The sequence below is a fragment of the Lemur catta genome, chromosome 23 (assembly GCF_020740605.2).
Source record: "Lemur catta isolate mLemCat1 chromosome 23, mLemCat1.pri, whole genome shotgun sequence".
Lineage (NCBI taxonomy): Eukaryota > Metazoa > Chordata > Mammalia > Primates > Lemuridae > Lemur > Lemur catta.
The window spans coordinates 16234180-16254070 of NC_059150.1; the positions used below are offsets into that span (position 1 = coordinate 16234180).

Below are 19891 nucleotides of genomic sequence, written 5' to 3' on the forward strand. Positions count from 1 at the left end.
ATCACATTCTATATTTGTAAGTTAAACTTCAAAAACCTATGATGACTTACTGTCTTCCACTCATATGAATCTGCACAAAAATAATCCTACTCCTATAAAGACAGTAGAATTAGCACAAACTACACCAGAGCTCAAAATAAAACCTACTATTTGAGACTGATAGAGCTTTAGGAGAATAAATCAAAAACAAGTATTAAGGGCCTACAATGAGCTAGGCACTATGCTAGGGTCTAAGTCCCTATTGGATCTTACAGATTAGAAAGAAAAAAACAATTAATATAGAGTGTTTAAGTATTTTGTCAGGGAAGGGCAGTGTCATATGAAAACATCCAGTCAAGTCTAGTTGTGGGACGAAAAGATCAACAAAGGCTTCTCTAATAGGCAAGATAAGAGAGTTGAGAACTGAAACATGAGTAGAAGCTAGCCAAATTTGATGGGACAGAAAGTGTTCCAGGCAAAGAAAATAGGCTGAAGTGTAAAAAACAAAAACACACAAACAAAATACCACACTAACCTTAGAGGCTTTTTCAGCTTTAAGTTTCCGAACTACTTCTCCTTGAGAAGCTACTTTGTCAAAAAGTACTTTGGCTTCTGGTGTTTCTGCATCAGCAGGCTCAGAGTTTCTCGTTGGACTTGAATCTGAACTTTGAGATAATGGAGGCTGACCAGGTATGTACTCCTTCCCAGTTTTTTCTTTATACTGAGCTTTCAGGGACAGTAAGCATTCTACAGCTTCATTTATTTTAGCCTGAGATAAAAGAGGAAAAGAGATAAAATATTTAATACTTTCTGAAACTCCTGTACATTTCAATGTCATTTAAAAATCTTCAATTATGAGCTAAGTATTCCTGCAAATAAGTTAATCATGGAGAAACCCATGTTAAATCATCAGCCTAAAACAAGAGATAAAGCTAAAGAAAAATTAAAAATGTAAGTTATATATACCTCTCCCATACACAAGCCATAAAAAACACCCATAAACATATACCACTGTAACTTTCCATTTTAAATAAAGTAAACAGACAAATTATAGAACATCCAAGTAAACTGTCAGTGTCAAGCACTGGGTCTGTAAATAGTGAAATCAGAATTTACAAAATCAGAGTAAAGATCAGATCAAGGACTCCACCTACACAAACCTTATTTTTTTCAACCGGCTAAAGAGACATTTAATACAACATTGAAAAAAATAGTTTGGGCCCAACTTCAGAGAGTTACATCACTCTTTTAAAACTTCACAATGAAATGAGAAAGTATGTTGAAGTTTTTAATTAGACACTCACCCATATATTTCAACCTCTAATACTTCGATATAATCATAATGACAAATAATGATACACTCGGCAGAAATGAGACACTTGTGACCCTACAGCAGAGAAGGACAGCAACACAGGTAAAGGATGGATGTCTTACCTGAAATGGTGGTACCATCTACCCACAAACCAGTGTACCACTGGGAACCTCAAGATATCAATCAAACCAAAGAGAAAAAGTGCTTCCAAATTACCCTATGCAATTTTTACTGCTACATTCTAACTGTGCTCCACGTAGGTAAGTGAAACTCAACAGAAGGCAGGAACAATACTCAAAGAGGGGTCAGAGGAATCCAGGAAAGCACTGGTACACCTTTAAAAAAAAATCATTCTATGAGACAGCAAATCACGTTTCCTTGCCTAATTTATAATAGAATGTTTTCCTGCTTGCTGACTTAGTCTGTCACACTAAACCCACACAAAAGGAGTAAAATTAAGAGAAACTGTACAAAAAGAAGGTAGGTTGTCTGATTTGTACTCCTGAAGGGTCTCCTGTTCGTATTTTTTTAGAACTAAAAGCATTTTCATTAACAGAATCCACCTTATCCTAAGGAAAAGGGCAAAGTTAACCAGACATACAAGAATCAAGAAAAAGAGAAATTTCCATCAGTTAAAAGAAAATGGAAAAAAGTTAAGGGACTTCCTTGCAACCATTTCTAGAAACAGGCCAATTTGAAAGAAGTTCCATTTTACACTAAAAGCAGCATTCACTATCGTTTGAAGTCAAATATACTTTTCACACAGAAAAAACCCTTGTTTGGCAAGATTACAATTTGAAATATTATAAAAGAGAAAATTAAGGTGGGCAAACTACTTCATTATTGAATGCCATACTCTGAGAAGAATTATATATATATATGTACTGTGCCCCATCCCTCGCCCCGGGACATGGAATATTCTAGATATTAAGAAACTTATTCAGGTTATTTTTCCAAAAGGAATAAAATTATACTAATCACCATTATGTAATTTTTTCTGATGATTCAGAAGGTTCCTAAAGATTCTTGAGAAACTTAGAATTATGAATATGAAAAGCAATCATTATCATTTTATGGCATATTTACTCTGTGCCAGATACCATAGTGCTTTACATGAATTATCTTATTTAACTCTCAAAACAAACTCTTGACCTTATTTTACAGAAGCTTAGAAAGATTAAGTTCCTTGCCCAAAGTCACACAATAAGTGTCAGAGCTAGTATTTGAATCTAGGATTTATTCTAGAGGCTGTGATCTTGACCACTATAGTTTGTGTAGCATCACAGAAGGTATGAGACAATGATCTAAATGTACATTTTAAGCCTACTAACATGTCACAAAAACTGCTTTTCAAAAGAGATCTTGAGTCTTACTCTGGATCCATCTGTTAGAATACATAATGCAGAACTGAAGGATGGGGGAAAAATAATCTCTTTCAGCATTCCAGTTTTCTGGATTAAAAGACATATATAGAAATTGGAGGGTGTACTATTTTGTACAATATTGTACAAAAGCAGAAGCTTAAAAGAGTGTTTGCTGGTAGACTTTAAGTCCTTAATGAACAAAAAGACTGTTTTAAACTTACCTAACATATGCCAATACAAACATGAAAAGTGTTCAATAAATAATTGCTGATATAGATCAATGAGAAGGAAAACAGCCTACATAAAAGACTTCATTCAGTTAATGTTTACAGTGGGAATCTGAAGTAAGTAAAAGTGATGTTAAAATTATGATTGAAAATTGGGAGGTCAAAAAATGGAGAAAATGGAGAACTCACCTAGTTACATTTAGAATGAAAAGTACTCAAACAGCTATTTTTGCAGCAGCCACTAGATGGAAACATTTCTCCATAGGGAGAGAATGGAACTTTCATAAAAAGAAAAACCAAGAACTTTATCAGTTTGAAATGGTAAGAACAGAACCTTTCAAAAGGGTTTGTACATCTCAATTCTAAATGAAAATGCTTTCTTCAAAAAATATTTCTTTCAAACTGTATTTTTTCCTACTCCATTACTGTTCACTCACCTTTGCTCCTTACTAGAGTATCTGAGAGAACCACATCTACACATCAGTAATGACAATTCCCTAAAGCAGAGGTTCTCACTTGGTGGGGTGGGAGATGAATGAATAGTAATCAGAACAGGAAATCCTTCCAAATGAGAGAGGGGGGGTGCTGAACTTGGATTATATTTTTAAAAGTCTGCTAGAAGATTTAGCGAACTAAGAGTTCACAAGTTCTCAAAGAAGGGCATTTTAAAAAAATAATCAACTGACTAGAAATCTGTACTTAGCTTAAATACCTAAACCTGTATGAAATAGCCCAATTACTGAATCCCGACCTGGGGAGCCAATATGGCACAGGGCAGAGCCCAGATGCTGGAGTCATACCTAGGTTAGAATACCTGCTCTGCTGCTCATCAACTGTGTTGTCTGGTTCATTTACCTAAATCACACTTACCTACTACTCTTCTCTGACACAAATCAATTAATACAAATTTCTCAGATTTTCCTATAAGATTCCTAAGCTGAAGCAAGTCTTGTGAAGTGTCTTGAACCACTATCTGTTGTAGGCTGGATTTATACTTGTTCAGATCAAAACCAAGTTTGTATTAAGTACCAGATACAGATATGGCAGGAACCCACAGCATACAAATTCCAAACAAGAGTCTGAAAAAACATCAAGGAAAGGATGAATTTGTTTCTTCTTCTTATCTTCTCCCCCTGCAACTTTTATTTTTTGGCCTGAGAAATCTAAAAGCTCTCTGGAGTAGGAGTGCAGGGTAGTGGTTTTCTTTGTTTACTGGGTACAGCAATGTATTTCCTTTCCTGATAACTTGTGATTTGGGTTTTAAAAACAAAAACACTGGTGTAAAAATAGAAGAGCAAAGTTTGGCAAAATACTTTGGAAGACTTATTGGAGGTAATAAAATACAAGGTGCTATAAATTAAAATGCTGCAACTGTAAGCTGGGCACGGTGGCTCACACCTATAACCAACCCCAGCACTTTGGGAGGCTGATGTGGGAGGATCACTTGAGGCCAGGAGTTTGAGACCAGCCTGGCCAAAATAATGAGACCGTGGCTCTAAAAATATAAAATAAAAAAATTAGCCAGTGATGGTGGCGTGTTTGAAGTTGCAGTCAGCTATCATCCAGCCACTGTGCTCCAGCCTAGGTGACAGAGCAAGATCTAGTCTCCTAAAAAAACAAAACAAAAAACTGCAACTGCAAAAGTAAACTGATCAGCAACCCCACTCCACACAGATTGGGTAAAAGGAGAAAGTTAGTGACAAGACAAAACAATTGTGAATTATTTTTATATAATGTAATAATCATTTGATTTTGCTGTCATTTGTTACTTGAATTTAAAAAAATTATTAACTATAAAGGTCCTCAAAACTCTCCTCTAGGGCACAGGTCAGCAAATTTTTTTCTATCAAGGGCTACACAGTAAATATTTTTAGGCTTTTGTGGGTCTCTGTGGCAACTACTCAACTCTGCAGTTGTAGCATGAAAACAGCCATAGACAATATATAAACTAATGAGTGTGGCTGTATTCCAATAAAGTTTCATTTACAAAAAACAGATGCAGGCAAAATTTGACTGCAAGCCACATAGTCTGCTGAACCAGGCCTTCAAGCCTAAAGTGTCACAACATTTCATAAAGCCTTTACCATTTTCTAGCTCCCATCTCAAACAATACTATAATTTCATGTTCAAAACACTGTACTCATTTAGATTTCAAATCAGTAAATCTGTTCAAAATCAAAATGTTCTTTTTTGAAACTACAACTTTAGAACTTTAAAAGTTAATATTTAAAATTTAAAAGGTGACCTTAGGCCATGTGTGGTGGCTCAGGCCTATAATCCGAGCACGTTGGCAGGCTGAGGCAGGAGGACTGCTTGAGGTCAGGAGTTTGAGATCAGCCTGGGCAACATAGCGAGACCATGTCTCTAAAAAAAATTTTCAAAATTAGCCAGGCACGGCAGTGCATGTTTGTCATCCAGCTACTCAGGAGGCTGAGGCAGGAGGATCACTTGAGCCCGGGAGTTTGAGGTTGCAGTGAGCTATGATGACATCACTGCACTCTAGCCCAGGCAACAGAGATCCCATCTCAAAACTATTCTCTTTTATGCACCTCACATAGTATCTGCTTGATCCACTATTTTAATGCAGCAACCTATTGAGCAGCAGAAAAAAGGTAAGAGGAGCAAAAGACGGTAGACTTGAAGGAGGAGTTGAAGGCAGACTTCCAGGTTTTTATTCCTTGCCTATCATTTTGCTATACTCTGCCTTTATGCTTAAAAGTTCTTTCACAGAGTCCCCTATCTGATTCTGAAGCAGATAAGGGAAGGAAAAAAAAAAAAAAAAAAACCAACCAAATAGAGCAAGAAAAGTCCAATTGAAACCAGTAACTTTAAAACTTCAGCCGGTCACTTTCCTAACCATTAAACATAACATGGTAAAATAACTGGTTTTGTAGAAAATGGAATGGTTAAGAGGGTTAGGCAAATTGTTAATGTAAAACAAGTACAGATTTGCTTAATAAATAATAACAAACCAGTAAAACCATAACTCTTTTGTGCTTTCAATACAATGCCCAACTGCCACCACCTCTCATGGGAAATAACACGAAAATCAGTTAAACGTTTAACCCAAGGTTTGCTAACTTCAGGAAATTACCTTTATGTTCACAGTTTCTCATTGGTTACTATTATAAAATAAGCAAAAAGTAATATTCTTTACACATTATCGGACACGGATGTTGTAAGGATTGAAAAGTATACAGTACACAGTGCTAGAGGTAGGCTAAATACTAATTCCATTGTCAGTAATTGCGTTGGTTCTCTACAAGAGTGCACTGTTTATTGCCAGCATTCAGAGAAAAATTATAAGCAATACAGCTGGTCATTGAATAACGTTTTGTTCAAAGTCATTTCATCATAACATTGATGAGAAAAAATAACTGATTCCCTGCAAATGCCACCGTCTATATGCTGTTTTCATGCTCTCCCCACATCTGCATGAGCTTTCTCTGGGTATTCTGGTTTCCTCCCACATCCTAACAATGAGCACATTTGGTGAACTGGCATGTCTAAGTGGTCCCAGTCTGAGTGAGCGTAGGGGTGTGTGTGTGCCCCACAATGGAATGGCATGCTGTCTAGGGCTGGCTCCTACCTTGCACCTTGAGCTGCCAGGATTAGCTTTGGCCACCCACAAACAACCCTGAAATGGAATAACTGGGTAAATAATTATCTTACTTGTTTTTATTAATCTTTATTCGATGTATGTACAGCTCACACTGATTTCAATGTTTAATATTATTCTATGTGTTTTGGCCTTTTTTCTTTTTTTTTTCCTTTTTCTTTTAAAGAGACAAGGTCTTGCTATGTTGCCCAGGCTGGACTCAAACTCCTGGGCTCAAGGGACCATCCCTCCTCAGCCTCCTGAGTAGCTGGGACCATAAGCCCACACCACTGTGCCCAGCTGTTTTGGTCTTTATTTAGAAGTTTGATAAGGTTTTTGTGATCAGAAATATGCCACAGTAACTTGATTATTATTTATATCAATTAACCTATCAGTATATGGCATTTCACTTAAAGTCAGTTTTCAATAATCTATTAACAAGATTGAGGCCTGAACTTTATTTTGACACATTGATATGGTACACAGTAGGCATTCAATAAATGCAGGTTAAACTAAACTGAAGTCATTTATTTCAGTAACACATTTATAAGTATCAAATACCCACCCAATTACCAAAGAAATTTAGATTTTTTTTTACTCACAGGCCGACTTTTCATTACTTCAACAGTGTTATTTCACAAAAGCATGACATAATCCACTAACCCAATAGGATGAGAGATGTAGCTGACTATCACCCCAAGTATAATACTTGCTGCTGTTAATACTCAATGTATAATTACCTAAGAATCGGCACAGAATCTCAATGTATTCTCAGAAGAAATTTGAAGACCAAAGCCTTTCCCCTCAAATTACTCCTAGAAAAGGGTCCACAGTTAAGTGTCCAACAAATATAAAATGCAAAATGCTCCCAACCTCACCATGGGGTAGGAAACATCAAGGATTTATATCCTAAACCTGCGCATCTAGCAGCCTTTATTCCTTGAAGCAAAGCTGTTTTAGATCATCATGGCTCTGCAGGACCTCAATAGGCTCACTGAAGGTAAAAGAGAAGAAAAAGATTTCTCACCATTCACAATGGAGAGACAGAAAAATATCAACTGCTGGGACAAAACCTCAAAGTCTCCCAAAGCATTTTCTCTCCTCAGCAGAGGTCAAATGCTCACGAATGGACTTAGGTGGCAGGGTTTCCTGTCAGATGCCATTAACTTGTTAACGCAAGAGGTTGAGAGCTTGCAGCTTCAGGTAACCAAGTCTCCAACCTGAGCCCCTTCAGCCACGGAAGTCAAGCCCAGTGGTGCACCATGCTTCTCTGCGTACATGCCACAGCCTGAATTCTACAATTTTTCGCAGCTCATCAGTGACTGAATTATATCCAGTTACAGCATTATTTATTTGATCACATTTTAGAACTAAGCTGCTGTTTGAGTGGAACTATTTGCCCTCATTATAAAACGCAATCTTTCTCTATCATAGATGTCATTTCCATTGTCTCCACAAACAGCAAGTAACCCTGCTCCACACTAGGTGCTACACCCACTCGGCTAAATGTTTTGCCTAAGGACGTACTGAAACAAGAATATAATTTATACTTCAGTCAAAATTTGTTATCATTTGAAGGCTCCCCGATGAGAAGTGTGAGATAATCACCGGTCAAAACCTTTTGATAAGTCATTCATCATTTCCTGAATACACCTTGCACCTTCCTACTGGTGTTATCTTCTGCACTAGCGGTTCTCAAAGCATGATCCTTGGGCCAGCCGCATCAGCATCACCTGAACAACTTTTTAGAAATGCATATTCTCTGCATGCTCTGGACCTACCGAAGCAGAAAATCAAGGGGGATGGCCTAGCAATCTGTGTTTTAACAAGCCCTCCAGTAATTCTGTTATACAGTAGAGCCTGACAACCATGGTTCTACACTTAGAGTGCCTTCCTCTGAACTTTGTTCACCCACAACGGGCTACTTGTAATTCAGGACTACTTTAAAATATCCTTTATGAATTGTTTTATCCATCTCTGCCACTTACAACCACAAATACTTCACATAACAATATACATTAATGCATATCATACAGGATTACAGTTACATCACACAAGATTACAGTGAGTCTGTACACTTCTTCCCCAGAAAGCTTCCTCCTCCTCACTAGACTGTGAGCTCCTTGTTTATATTTTCAGAGCCTGACACATAGCAGGTATCAGTAAATGCTAATGGTTATGTCAAAGTATTCGAGCAGTCTATAAACTATTTGTTTTATGAGACGATGAGACTACCATAAGCAGTCTGAATTCACATGTTTATTTAAAATGTGGTCTTGACTCACACCAGCATACTGACCTTAGAAGCTTTTTCAGCTTTCAGCTTACGAACCACCTCCCCTTGTGCAGCAACTTCATCATACAGAGATTTATGTTCCAGAACACTTGCTGATGATGTAGAAGAAATATTCTGTATTATTCCAGTAGGAGGATTTCCAGGTTTGTATTCCTGGCCAGTTTTCTCCTTATATTCAGCTTTCAAAGACAAAAGCTGTTTTACAGCTGCATCTATGTCTTCCTTTGCTGCTTTCTTGGCTTTTAATTCACGAACCACATCCCCTTGAGCAGCCACTCTGTTGTAAAGGGCCAAGGAGTCTTCAGATGTAGCACAAGTATTATTCACAGAAGGTGCTGGACTTTCCTTAAAAGGAGCAGATGTCTATCAAGACAGAAAACCAGAAGTAAAATAATTAATTCATATTAAGTGTCTTCCAGCAAAATTATATCAAACTGTTTTATAATGGTTCAAATTAAAAAGAAAATTTTTAAACTTCAATCCCTTAAAAAGCTTAAATGAATAATCTCATTCCTAAGAGTTTATCCTAATGAAGTAAACAAAGGTAGAAGTACACGGATAGTCACTGGAGCATTTTTATCACAGTAAAAACCTGAAAATACCCTAAATTTTTATCATTAGGGGACTAGTTAAATTATGATACATTGATCAAGCCTGAGAATGAATCACTGCTCCACCACACACTAGCTATGTAATTTTGAATAGTTACTTAAGCTCTTTCCTTGCTCTAAAAGAGGGATAACTGTATTTAATCCACCAGATTGATGGGAAAATTAAAAGTAATCAATCTCTGTAAAGCCCCAGTCACAGAGGCTGAGAAAAAGTGAATATTAATAAGCATTAGGTATCATTATTGATGTTTTTTAAAAGATGAGACATATCTAGATTGTTGATAAGGCAAGAGCTCCATGAAATACTATGATATCATTGCAACTCATCATTGTGGAACAGTTCCACTTGTGTAAAATTATAAATTTATAGGTATATGTTTGTTTATAAGTATATGCAACAAATCTAGAGATATGTACATTAAAATCACCTCTGGATAGTGAATAAGCTTTTCTAAAAACATTCTTTTAATCTAGTCCTTCTTACTTTTTGACATAATAAAATTTTACAAATCTTGTTTTGTAAGGTGTTTTAAAATCTTACATGAAGGGAAAAGATGACAAAAACCTTAGAACAGAAAGATCATTGATTATTATGGACATACAGTCAGTGTTTACCTCATTTTTTATTATTTCTACTTTGGTCTTTTCCTTTGATCCAGATGTTGGCATTTCCTTTGTGTGTCCATCAGGAATGTATATCAAAATGCAGGGGGCTTCTTTGCAACTATATGGGCTAAAAAGAAAATGAAGGAACAAAAAAGTTTATTTGAACAAAATTATCTGAGCAGATTAAAACTGAATTCTCAGAGAAATTCAATTGGCACTGAGTTAATACTTTTCAAAGTATAAAACAGTCTATTCTCTTATTATTCAAATCACAGGCTCTTCAGAGTAGTTTAAAAACAATACATAAATAAAAGTTGACAGTCCTTATTATAAACTTCCAGTTTATGAACTTTCATAGATATGAACAAGCTAAGCCCAGGGCAAAAGTACTACTATGCCTGCCACCAGAAATGGCATTAGTGGATGTTAATGGTACAACTTTTGACTTAAAGGAAATATATCTACATATTACACCTAATGTGCTTATAAACAGAAGAATTTCTGTATAACATTTATTTTATAAAATTTCCTCAATTCTAAAGGGTATGGTAATAGCAATAATCCACTGCCAAGACCATTTACAAGCAAAATATTTCTGCCAATTTTGTGATAACAGCTACAAAATAAAAATAGAAATAATTTAGTAACAATAGGGTTGTATCTCTTCAGTATTTTTAAATAACAGCTTTATTGAGACATAATTCACACGCCCCCAAATTCATTCTTTGTAAGGATACATTCAATGGTTAAAGTTATGCAGCCACCACCACTATCTGATTTCAGAACATTTATATCACACCAAAAAGAAACCTTCTACCCTTTATGAATGACTCCCCAGCCCCCAAATCCTTCTAGCCCGTGGCAACCAATGACTAATCTATTTGGTTTCCATGGATTTGCCTATTCTGAATGTTTCATATAAATGGAATCATACACTATGTGGTCTGTTGTGACTCGCTTCTTTCACTTAGCATGTTTACAAGGTTCATCCATGTTGTAGCATGAATCAGTACTTCATTCCATCTTATGGTATACTCCATTGTACAAACATATCACATTTAATTTACATGGTCATCTGTCAATGGACATTGGAGTTGTTTCTGTTTTTAGCAGTTATGAATAATGCAGCTATGAGCATTTATGTACAAGTTTTTGTGTGAATATGTTTTTATTTTTCTTGGATATATACATAGAAGTGAAATTGATGGGTTAAATGGTAACTCTATATTTAACTTTTGGAGGAACTGCCAAACTGTTTACCAAAGTGGCTGTACCATTTAATAATTCTACCAGCAGTATATAAGGAATCTAACTTCTCCACTTTCTATCACTTGTTATTGTCTTTTTTATTTTAATCTTCCTAGTGGGTTTGCAGTGGTACCTACTTGTGGTTTTGATCTGCATTTCCTTAACAACTAATGATAGTGAATATTTTTAATGTGCTTATTGACCATTTGTATATGTGCTTTGGAGGAATATCTATTCAAATTCTTTGTTCACTTTTAATTGGTTTGTCTTTTGGATACAAGTCCTTTATTGGATATATGTGTAAATATTTTATCCCACTCTGTCGTTTTTCTTTTACTTTCTTGTGTTCTTTGAAATACAGGTTTTTAAAATTTTGATGAAGTCTAATTTATCTATTTTTTTCTTTGGTAGCTTGTGCATTAGGTATTATATCCAAGGAAGCACTGCCAAGATTACAAAGATTTATACTTATATTTTCTTCTTAAGATTTTTATAGTTCTAGCTCTTACATTTAGGTCTTTGATATATTTTGAGTTAATTTTGTATATTATATGAGGTAGGGGTTCAACTTCTCTCTTTTTATGTGGCTATTCAGTTGTTCCAGCACCATTTCTTAAAAAGTTCAACAATTTCCTGAGAATAAATTGAGAATCTATTCCATTGCTCTAGTTGGTGGTATCACCACCATCACTATTTAATGATGGTTTAGTAAGTACCAGGCACTGTGCTACACTGTTTACGTCTATGATCTTATATGACTGAGGGCAATGTGATACTAAGATGAATAAGAAAAAGTATCTGTCCCTAATAAGCTTAACGTCCAGTGGTAGAAACAAAATAAATAAATAGATCTGGTTTCAACAGTATGTGATAAACATTCTAAAGAGGAAAGTGCTGGATGCTATGGGGACATAGGTTGAGTACTCAGACTAGAGGAGTGTATGAAAGCTCTGGAGGAAGTAACATTTGAAAAGTTACTCAGATGAATAAAAAAAAGCAGAGCCTTTCTAGGAAAAGGCACAGAGATTCAAAGGCATTTGACACCTTTAGAAAGCTCTAGGCAGTCCCGTAAGTTGAACAGAATGGAAGTTGCAACAGGTATGGCCCAAGTGCGCAGAGAGGCCACAACATGAAAAATTTTAAATGTCAAACTAAAAAGCTTAGATTTTTACCTGAAACTAACAAGAATTTTTAAGGAGAGGGAGAAGTGTGATAAAATTGTTACTTTGAAATTTTCAGACTGGTGGTCATGTGAAAACTGAACTGGAAAAGAACCAACCTGGATATCACTTAGAAACGTATTTTGCCAATCAAGGAAGACATGCTAAGGGCCTGAAACAAGGCAGAGGAATGGATCCACAGAGATAGATCATACAGCACAAACAACAAGACTTACTGACTGGACAAAGGGATGAAGGAGAAGAACAAATCAGACATGATACCTAGGATCCTAGAATTTTGAACATACTGAGTTTGAGGTGCTTGAAACACATCTATTCGAAGATGTCTAAAAGGCAGTTAAATTCACAAGTCTAAAGCTCTAGAGAGAGGTCTGACCGCAGAGTTAAAGAAATACAATTAAAAAAAAAAAAAAAAAACAAGGCAGAGACAAAAAGAAAACCAAAAGGAACAGGGCAAAAATTTACAAATTGAAAGTTCTCCTTCTAATAATCCTACTACTTAGTGGTTCTCTTAAAAAAAATACAAACATTCGTTATTTTTTTCCCTCTACACGTACCTACCTGCTTGCATTATTTATATCCTATAATATAGCTAATGAAAATTCACCTCAGAGAGAAAGGGTAATGGTAATAATTTTCACCCAAAGTTAAAGTAATATATAGTACTGAAATTTTTTTCTTTATAACTTGGGCTACATGAAGACTAATTGTAAGACAGTTTACTTTTAGAAATGAATAATTATTAATGTGCAATGAAAAATGCATATTATGTTGTTTCAAAGATTGTTAAAGTAAATTACTTAAGTCTGAAATATTAAATATGAAACAAATAAAGCTGAGAAAAGATTTATCATAGGTACATTATTTTAATAAAAGTTCAATTTTTAAAATGTAAGAACTTCTAAGTATTTTCATTTACATGTTCAGTTACATTTACCTAACAGGTTCATAAGGTTGATCACATATGAAGAATCCTCTTCTCTGCAGTTGTATAATGTCTCCTTTTTTCAAATCCTTAAGGCAGGGATCCCCAAGCATTAGTTCTTCATGCTATAAAGACGACAGAAGACCAAAATACACTTTTTCAAAATCAAAGCACTAAAACAACTCTAAAATGCAAGTAGTTTTTCCAGTAGCTGGAATATTCCCATTTTAAACAGCTATGTTAAAAAGTTTACTACTTAAGTATACAGAGTGAAACAGTGAAGTATGTTTAAATAAATGACAATTAGATTTATCACATTTTTAAAAGTTAACATTTATAAACTGAATGGCTTCAGGAACCTTTTAAATAACTAGACTCAAGGCACTTCTGCAGAAACAATTTTCCCACCACCGTAAGTATGAAATACAATGCAAGAAGCACATAATAGACTTAGTTGAAAGGCATAACAGCACAGCACTTAAGTGCAAGGGCCAAGATGCATGGTTTGAATCCCAACTCCACTTCTATTTACTGTTTGTTCTCAAGCAAGTTACTTAACCTCACTGTGCTTCACTTACTATTATCTGTAAAATGGGAACATTACTTACACCTTTTTATTTAAATAAAATTCTACAGATCTTTTCCATTTTATTTGAAGAACCACAATACTCAAAATTAATTTTTAAAATTCTAAACAGAAGTTTATATAACAAGATGAAATATGGTTTCTTTTAGGTTACCTTACTGTTCTTGTTGACATACTGCTTAAAATCCTCATCTTTTCCTAGCACTGGCTTTGTGATCAAGTGCTCATATGTGACACAGATTGCTGGAATAGGAAGAGCACGTGTAGTCTCTGCAAGCCAAGTGATCTTAGTGGTTTTCTTGTAGTCTTTGTTTTCCAAATTCAATTTTGCATCAAGAGATACAATTTTTCCATCTGCGTTTCTACATATAAAATTGAAAAGTGTTTGGAAAAAAACTGCCATAGATGCATTAATTTTGTTCTATAATAATTTTAAATTATTATAAAATAACCTATTTTATTTTATAATAAATGGGTAAAAAATTTTCTTTGGAAAAATTTCAAATCAAACATTTATTTGAACTTCTAATATGCCAGACATGCATTAGTCAACAGATGAATAAAATATAATGTCTGTTATCCAGATACTAACCAATCCACTAGAGAACAGATCTACAGACATTTGAAAAAGAACATGAACATATTTATAAATTTAAAATCACTTGCATTAAGCATTACAAAATCTGAAATACTTTATTTAAAAACATTTAGCAATTACTTGCAATCATATGTAATGACTAGGCAATTAAGATTTCAGAATTTACATAAATTAATCTTAAGCATACTATGTTCCATTTATATAATGTGAAGATCAAATTAAGAAGCGTATAACACTATAGTAACTAGAAAGTTAAATTCATCATCAACCAATCAATTTTAATAACACTATAGTAACTAGAAAGTTAAATTCATCATCAACCAATCAATTTTAAAGTAAATTTTATGATAAAGATTATGGTATATTTTATGCAAAGGATGCCCCCACCAGGCAACTATATAATGAGATGATAAAAGGGGGCTCTAAAGCATTAAAACTATTTTTTGTATCTAGGTGTACAGATTTTCAACACCACAAGTGAAAGACATCCTGATAGCTTATTAGTAAACTGGAACATATATGGAAAAAAAAATTTGGGTCAAGAATTTGCAGTATCTATGTCTGGACAGATTTACTAGTCAGCAAGATAAATGAGTCTGAATTATGCAACATTTAATAAGTGAATAAAAAGACTTTTGTTCCATATTTATTTGAAAACAAACAAAAAGTTCTTACTTGTGTATTTTCGTAATGTTGATGTTACCCCAATTTATAAATGTAACCATCTCGCCCTCTGAAAAAGTCTCTGCATCAGCACCTTCAATATAAACTTTGGGACTATACCACACAGGCTTCAAACCAACATCAGGATTCTGATTGATAAAAAAAAATGGAGAGTGTTGGTTGAAGTAACAACTTAATGAACCCAGTATGCAAATTCATACATTCATTTTATTCTTTAAGAAAACAAGTTATCCCTGTTACTACGCTATCAACAGTTCACTGCTATATCAGGAAGAAAATGTTTTACCTTTTCTCCATTTTATTTTAACATAACTGTATTCCCAATTCTGTTCTTAGCATTTAAACAGTACATACTTGTTACAAAAAGAGCCACACTGGCCTCAGAGTAGAAATCATTGGTTTGAATCCCGGCTCTGTGACGCCGGACCAGCCACGTGACTGCTAATGTTAATGGAGTTAGATGAGGCAGCGTGCCCCTAAGATTACTTTCAGCCTAAAAAATTCATTAATTTCAGAGCTACGACAGTGTTAGTTATCACTTAGCAGCCCTTTACCAGAATCTTCCTATCCTCAGAATCCCACTGCTTTTGCAGCAAAGGAGAAAATAAAGTCATTCCTGAGCAGTGCCTACAGAACATTATAGGACAATAGATGACACCTTAGCGGGAAACTGTGGACCTTTCAGATTTTAGAAGAAAAACTTTAAAGAAAGTGTTCTTTTTATTTATACACACACACACACACACACAGATTTTCTTCCTTTTTGGTGTGTATTATATGGAGAGGAAAGATACAAGGAATAAAAAGAATGCTATTGTTGTTAAATTTGTTTTTATCTGGTAGAATTGAAAAGAAAAAAAGTACAAGACCATTTGAAATAAACATTAAATGGTATGTGTTTAAAAATTGTTCAATAAATGCACCAATGCATTTGAGAAAAATCATTATGTTGTAATAAATGACATTATACTCACTCAGAATAGAACACTGATAGGTTAAATGTAGAACACTTTGTGAGAGACGTGTAATAATGAAAATTCCACAGATCAAATTGAGTGATCAATCAATCCAGTCACAATTTAACAGTCTGTTTCCTAATCAATTAGTTCTTATTTAACAACGAGCAGTACTCAGTAATTTGAGCTATTTTACCACAAATGTCATTTTAACAATAAACAATCTTAAAAAGTTTTATTCTCACCCAAATTTTAAAACATCCTGTAAGCTTCATATTTATGCTAACTATATAGTAGGTAATATGACAGTCAGATACCGTCACTCACCTGGTCAAACCAATCAGATGTAAGATATAGACAAAGCCAAATCAATCAAATAAACACAAACACACACATCCAAAAATCGTACTAGGCTTCAAATCTTTAAAATTAAAAAATAGCTATTGTCATAAATAGAAAGAGAATCACATTAGGCCATAATTCAGAATATTTATAGCTCTTCACAATCTATATTATATGTGAGTTCTCTATGAACATGGTTATGAGTTAGTCCATGAACATAATCTTCAGGGGTTTTGTTTTTTTGAGACAGAGTCTCACTCTGTCACCTAGGCTGGACTCCAGTGACCCAATCATAGTTCACTGCAACCTCAAACTTCTGGACGCAAGTGATCTTCCTGCCTCAGCCTCCCAAGTAGCTGGGATGACATGTGTGTGCTGCCAGGCCTGGCTAATTTTTTAATTTTTTTTTTGTAGAGACGAGGTCTCACTACATTGCCCACGCTGGTCTCAAACTCCTGGCCTCAAGTGATCCTCCCACCTCAGCCTCTCAAAGTGCTAGGCTTATAGGAATGAGCCACTGTGCCCAGCCCTGCTCAGTTTTAATGAAGTTATTTAGAGACAATTCGCAAAGCTGGAATAAAAGAACCCAATTTTTGCTTCAAGACAGTCAACCAAGCAGTCATGACTATCCAGGACAAAAATGGCTTAACTAAGAGTAACTCTATTTGGAATTGAGACGGACAGATATCATTTTCATTTCACTTATACTTTCCAAAACAGGGCAAATGACAGTGTGGCGGACTGTGAAGTCAAGCTGTGATTCAAAATTAGTAGGTCTAATATTTTAGCTTAAAGACAAAGGTTATAGTGAATAACCTAGTTAATAGAGAATGCACCTCAGCTTCCATACGAAGATAAGAATGTGAATTATATACTACCTCATCTTTCAGAATGACTCCTGGAAGAGAAAAATTCGTACTGCACACTAATATGCTATCTCTACAGAATACAAAATAAGCACCAACTGAGTATAACAGTTCTGTGTGATATGCTATAGATTATTACCAGGATAAACTTCTTCAGCAAGAAATCAAAAAAGATTTAACTGGTAACAAATCCTGACAAATAAAGTTGAATAGAAATGATCCCCAAATACCGCTATTACCACGAAAGTACATGTCTGTCCCCTTGTATTATCCTGTTCCTTCTTTTAATAAAGAGAACATTGATGAAACTTCAGGGTAACCTTTGGGTGTTTGGCTACTTCCTTCATCTCCTCCTGAGCTTCAGGGACATTCACTGGGATCACTTCTTTCTTCAGTAATGCAACATATCGCGGGGCCACCGGGTCGATAACCTGCAACAAATACATCCTCATGTTAAAACACTGAAATACTACTAAGGACATTATAAATAAAATTAATAACAGCACAGGAATACTAACTGGCTTTCTTGTTACTGCATTTACTAATTTTTTCTTTATCTGTTAACTCTTCTCTAATATTTACCATCAAATAGAAAAAAGAAAAACAATCATAAACCAAGACTAACTGAAGGATTTAGAGTTCTTTCCCAGGAATAACTACTGGCAGGTGAAAAGAAACCAACTGAAGCATAATATCAGAAATAGTTTGAAAATAATTTTAAAATCTGGTATTAGAAGATAGAAAAAGGGGTGGGGGGAGGGGATGGGTGTATAACTACATGATGAGTGCATTGTGCAGCATCTGGGGAATGGTCACGCTTGAATGTTCTGACCCGAGGGGGTGGGGGTTGGGGGGGGAGGGGATAGGGGTATAACTACATGATGAGTGCAATGCGCACTATCTGGGGAATGGACACGCTTGAAGTTCTGACTTGGGGGGATGGGCGGGACATGGGCAGTGTATGTGGCCTGAACTTTTGTACCCTCCATGATGATAAGCTGAAATAAAAAAAAAAAAGAAGATAGAAAAAAAAGTATCCTGTGGGGTTATGTATTAATCCTACAGATAAAAGTGATATTCAATTTTGTATTATTGGAGAAGTCCATTTTAAAGGAATATAGATATTTGTGTTTCAGCATCATTTTCTACAATCAGCATTAGGCAACACATCACCATCAAAAGCAGAACAGCATTAGGTCACTATAATAAGGCAATTCTATAGACTAAAAGTATAAACAAGATATTTCTACTAGTCTACATTATAGATGTGTGTGCGTGTGTGTGTGTGTGTGTATGTGTGTGTGTGTCTATATATATATATGTGGACCAGTATAGTCCCAATACCTAGCAAGGGCATGTCATATATAGGTAACCAATAAATATTTGCAGGTTAAATGAATAAATGGTCATATTCATTATGTTCTAACCTATTCTACCTCTAAAATAGTTCAATTTAAAATCGTCTATGATGACCAATCACAATAGCAATGTTGAAACACTATATAAAGCAGCAGTCCCTAACCTTTATGGCACCAGGGACCAGTTCATGGAAGACAATTTTTCCAGGGACCAGGGGGACGATGGTTTCAAGATGAGTCAAGTGCATTACATTTATTGTGCAGTCAAATCCTCTCTGCTAATGATAATCTGTATTTGCAGCTGTTCCCCAGCACTAGCATCACTGCCTCAGCTCCAGCTCAGATCATCAGATATTAGATTCTCATAAGGAATGCACAAGCTAGATCCTTCACATGTGCAGTTTGCAGTAGGATTTGCATTCCTTGAGAATCTAATGACACAGCTGATCTGACGGCAGGCAGGCTTATGCAGTGATGCCAGGGACTGTAAATACAGATGACACTTCGCTTGCTCCCCTGCCTGCTGCTCACCTCCTGCTGTGTGACCCAGTTCCTAACAGGCCATGGACTAGCACCAGTCCACAGCCCAGGGCTTGGGGACCGCACATATAAAATATATGGGAGAAAAATGTAGATAAAAGCAAACATAGAATCAAATAGCTAAGTAACAGAAGTTATTTTTTCTCATTAGAAGGATGATAGCAGCATGGCTAACTAAACTCGGCTGTGTTTGTTTTATGTTGCACTTTTTGTTACTGCCATTGTTGGGCTGGATTTTTTGCTTGCATTGAGGGTATTTTTCAGCTTCTGAAAAGAATAATATTGTGGAATTCTAAATGAACTCAGAGAAGCCATCTTACGGGGTCATTTATGCAAAATTTGAAAAGCTATTTAACTTCCCCCTATTTGCTATTCCTCATCTGCTTCTACTTTGTGCCAGTACCAAATCAGCACCAGCCTCTCTAAATTGACTGTTTCATTCTTTCCTTGACACTTAGGTGTCATTCTTACTAGTGAAAGATTCCTTCTTTCAGCTTCTACTGGGCTGGAATGATCAAAGATTTAATTTGTGACTACTCAGTTCAGTATTTAAACCAGGAAGACACTATGTCTAAGAGGCTAAAACAAGACAACCCTACATGAGAAACTCACTT

The 19891-nt window shown here is 35.4% G+C and overlaps 1 protein-coding gene across 1 annotated transcript in view; it reads right to left on the reverse strand.

Moving 5' to 3' along the window:
- Positions 1-19891, reverse strand: part of EPRS1 (glutamyl-prolyl-tRNA synthetase 1) — a 66291-nt gene that overhangs the window by 17844 nt on the left and 28556 nt on the right. The window contains exons 13-19 of the mRNA XM_045536326.1: positions 17700-17810; positions 15207-15343; positions 14088-14295; positions 13360-13472; positions 10003-10120; positions 8780-9139; positions 515-748 (exon numbers count right to left, since the gene is read on the reverse strand). Of these exons, the coding sequence (XP_045392282.1) occupies positions 515-748; positions 8780-9139; positions 10003-10120; positions 13360-13472; positions 14088-14295; positions 15207-15343; positions 17700-17810 (1281 nt within the window). The remainder of the gene's footprint in view (positions 1-514; positions 749-8779; positions 9140-10002; positions 10121-13359; positions 13473-14087; positions 14296-15206; positions 15344-17699; positions 17811-19891) is intronic.